General features: G+C 41.3%; 1 protein-coding gene across 2 annotated transcripts; it reads left to right on the top strand.

Moving 5' to 3' along the window:
- The first annotated feature begins 7 nt into the window (after positions 1–7).
- LOC104959796 (wiskott-Aldrich syndrome protein family member 2-like) lies at positions 8–2,575 on the top strand. 2 transcript variants are annotated; one of them, XM_010787705.1, is made up of 3 exons: positions 8–171; positions 1,299–1,367; positions 2,252–2,575. In XM_010787705.1, exons 1-3 carry the CDS (start codon positions 73–75, stop codon positions 2,339–2,341), a joined length of 258 nt encoding a protein of 85 aa, XP_010786007.1. In that variant the 5' UTR covers positions 8–72; the 3' UTR covers positions 2,342–2,575. The 2 variants fall into 2 exon arrangements, 1 of the variants encoding a protein (XP_010786007.1); XR_799919.1 differs by lacking the exon at positions 1,299–1,367.
- The last annotated feature ends 77 nt before the right edge of the window (positions 2,576–2,652 follow it).

Below are 2,652 nucleotides of genomic sequence, written 5' to 3'. Positions count from 1 at the left end.
ATGTTCAGGGTCTCAGTGTTAGGGTCTGTGTTCAGGGTCTCAGTGTTAGTGTCTGTTTTCAGGACGCCGGTGATGGAGCGAGCCGACCGCAGGAACGGAGAGCAGGTCCGACCTCTCCGATTTCACCTGAACGCACCGCCGGACATCCCTCTGACTCCTCCTCACAAAGAGGTAACCACGGCAACAATGCCTTCACTGACCACCGATATGATAAAATATTTGTTGTTCTTTTGTTCATTTGGGGCGACTTCTACAACTTAGATACACATATACAAAATAATAAATCGACAATAAGCATATATAAATAAAACGTTAAGTATTCCCTAAAAGTCAAACTATATATTTGTACTCTTTTCTTTGAAAAACATTTTAATTAAATGTTTTAATAATTGGACAGAGTTACTCTTTAGTCTATTTGGCCTCTTTGATTTGTTGAGTGTTTACATCTTTTAAAGGCCCAAAGCTACATATTACCCCAAACACATCACAAGGTATTTTATTAAAATATATGATTCTTAGAGATGTGACAACAGACACAGTCTCTTCTGTCCAGCTGTGAGGTTTAACCTTCAAAGGAAACGGTGTCCATTCGTTAAAAACCCCAAAATAAACCCTGCGTCTTTCTTTGAAACCTCCGGCGTGATGTTTGTCTCTTTATTAGTGATAAAGGTCAGCGAGGACAGAAACTGGAAGTCCTGCTTTCACTTCGGCTCTTAAAGCTTTCACATTTCCTCAACTGTGTCTTAGAGGTACTTATACTTTACTTGAGTATTTCCATTTGTTGCTACTTCATACTTTTACTCCACTACAGTTCAGAGGTAAATGGTGTACTTCTCCTCCACTACATGTATTTAATACCTTTAGTTACTTCTCAGATGTGGATGAATGATGTGAAATCTAATCAAGTGTTAAATCAGACTTCAGTTCCACCTGGAGTAAATCCACCAGCTACCCTACAGTATACAAAGTCATTCAAACTAGCTGCACCTTTACCAGCTTTGAGAACACTTTCATGATCAATCATTATAAAACATATCATATATATTATTCTGAAATGGACCAATCAAACAATGACTACTTTTACTGTCGCTACTTTAACTATATTTTGATGAGAATACTTTTACTTTACATTTTGAATGCAGGACTTTTACTGAAACAGAGTATTCCTACTCTCTGGTACTTCCACTTTTACTCAAGTATCACGCTGCAGAGGTTTCTCACGTCAACAAGCTGCTGGTCTGACCTTTGACCTTCTTCTGCGCATGTGTTAGCTGTTTCTCTGCTTCCTGTTTCATCAGGTTCATGACCGACCTACTGCTCCCACTAAGCCCCTCCCCCCCGACCCCACCCTAAACCCTCCCCCACAGGTAACCAGGTGCTAATGTCTCTATGCTAACGTCTCTGTGCTAACGTCTGTTTATTTACCTCTCTGTGCTAACTTCTCTGTGCTAACGTCTCTGTGCTAACCTCTATGTGCTAACCTCTCTGTGCTAACCTCTGTGTGCTAACGTCTCTGTGCTAACATCTCTGTGCTAACCTCTCTGTGCTAACGTCTCTGTGCTAACCTCTCTGTGCTAACGCCTCTGTATGTTAGCGTCTCTGTGCTAACCTCTCTGTGCTAACCTCTCTGTGCTAACGTCTCTGTATGTTAGCGTCTCTGTGCTAACGTCTGTGCTAGCATCCAAATTAAATCATGATCAGAGAAAATGTTTTATCGTCTCTTATTTCTGACCCTGCTGCTCTGTAACCTTTCTTTCTGCTTTAACCTGCTAACCAGCGACCTGCCCCCCCCAGCAAGCCTCTGCCAGGCGACCCCCCTGCTCAGGTACACTCACCTGTACAGTTTCTGCAAAGTTTAATAAAGTCTTCTTCTACTGAAGAGTTTGAAGCTGCATTTATAATGGTGACATTTAAATCATCATTTGAAAGCTGCAAATTCTTATCTTTTGTTTAACGATTTTATTTAAACGGTGGGTGAAGTGCTTTGAGTGCAAAGACTAATGATTAATAGGCTACATGTAATTTACCATATATTTTCTTGATCTCCCCGAGTTGATTGACTGATATCATTAAAGTCATCAAATTTCAGTCTGAATTCATTCACTTCACTGCATAATGTTTGCACATATTCTCTCATTTGCTCTGTTTCTATCTGCATGCAGCACTAATAACTCAAATTAAAAATATGTCTGAGCATGATGTTCCTGTTTAACCCTCTCTTGTAATGAATGCCCCCCCGACTAACCTCCAGCTGCTCGGAAGACCAGCTCCACCCAACAAGCCCCTCCCCCCTGACCCTGGCACACCTGCACAGGTACACCTGTTAGCATGTAGCTGTTAGCATGTAGCCAATAGTTTGTAGCTTCTAACATAGAGCTGTTGGAACTCAGCCACTTACATGTAGCTGTTAGCATGAAGCTGTTTACATGTAGGTGTTAGCATGAAGCTGTTTACATGTGTTAGCATGTAGCTGCTAGTATGTAGCTGTTAGCATGTAGCCAAGAGTTTGTAGCTTTTAACATTGAGCTGTTAGAATTCAGCCACTAGAATTTAACTACTGTCAAGCCAGCCTCCACTCGGAAAAACCTAGTCAAGCCAGCCCTCTGTTAGCATGTAGCTGTCAAAAAAGTAGCTGTTAGCATGAAGCTGTTA

This window comes from Notothenia coriiceps, unplaced genomic scaffold (assembly GCF_000735185.1).
Source record: "Notothenia coriiceps isolate Sejong01 unplaced genomic scaffold, NC01 NC01_scaffold00031061, whole genome shotgun sequence".
Classification (NCBI taxonomy): domain Eukaryota; kingdom Metazoa; phylum Chordata; class Actinopteri; order Perciformes; family Nototheniidae; genus Notothenia; species Notothenia coriiceps.
Note: the sequence above shows the minus strand (reverse complement) of the source record. Positions and strands in the feature narration are given on the sequence as shown.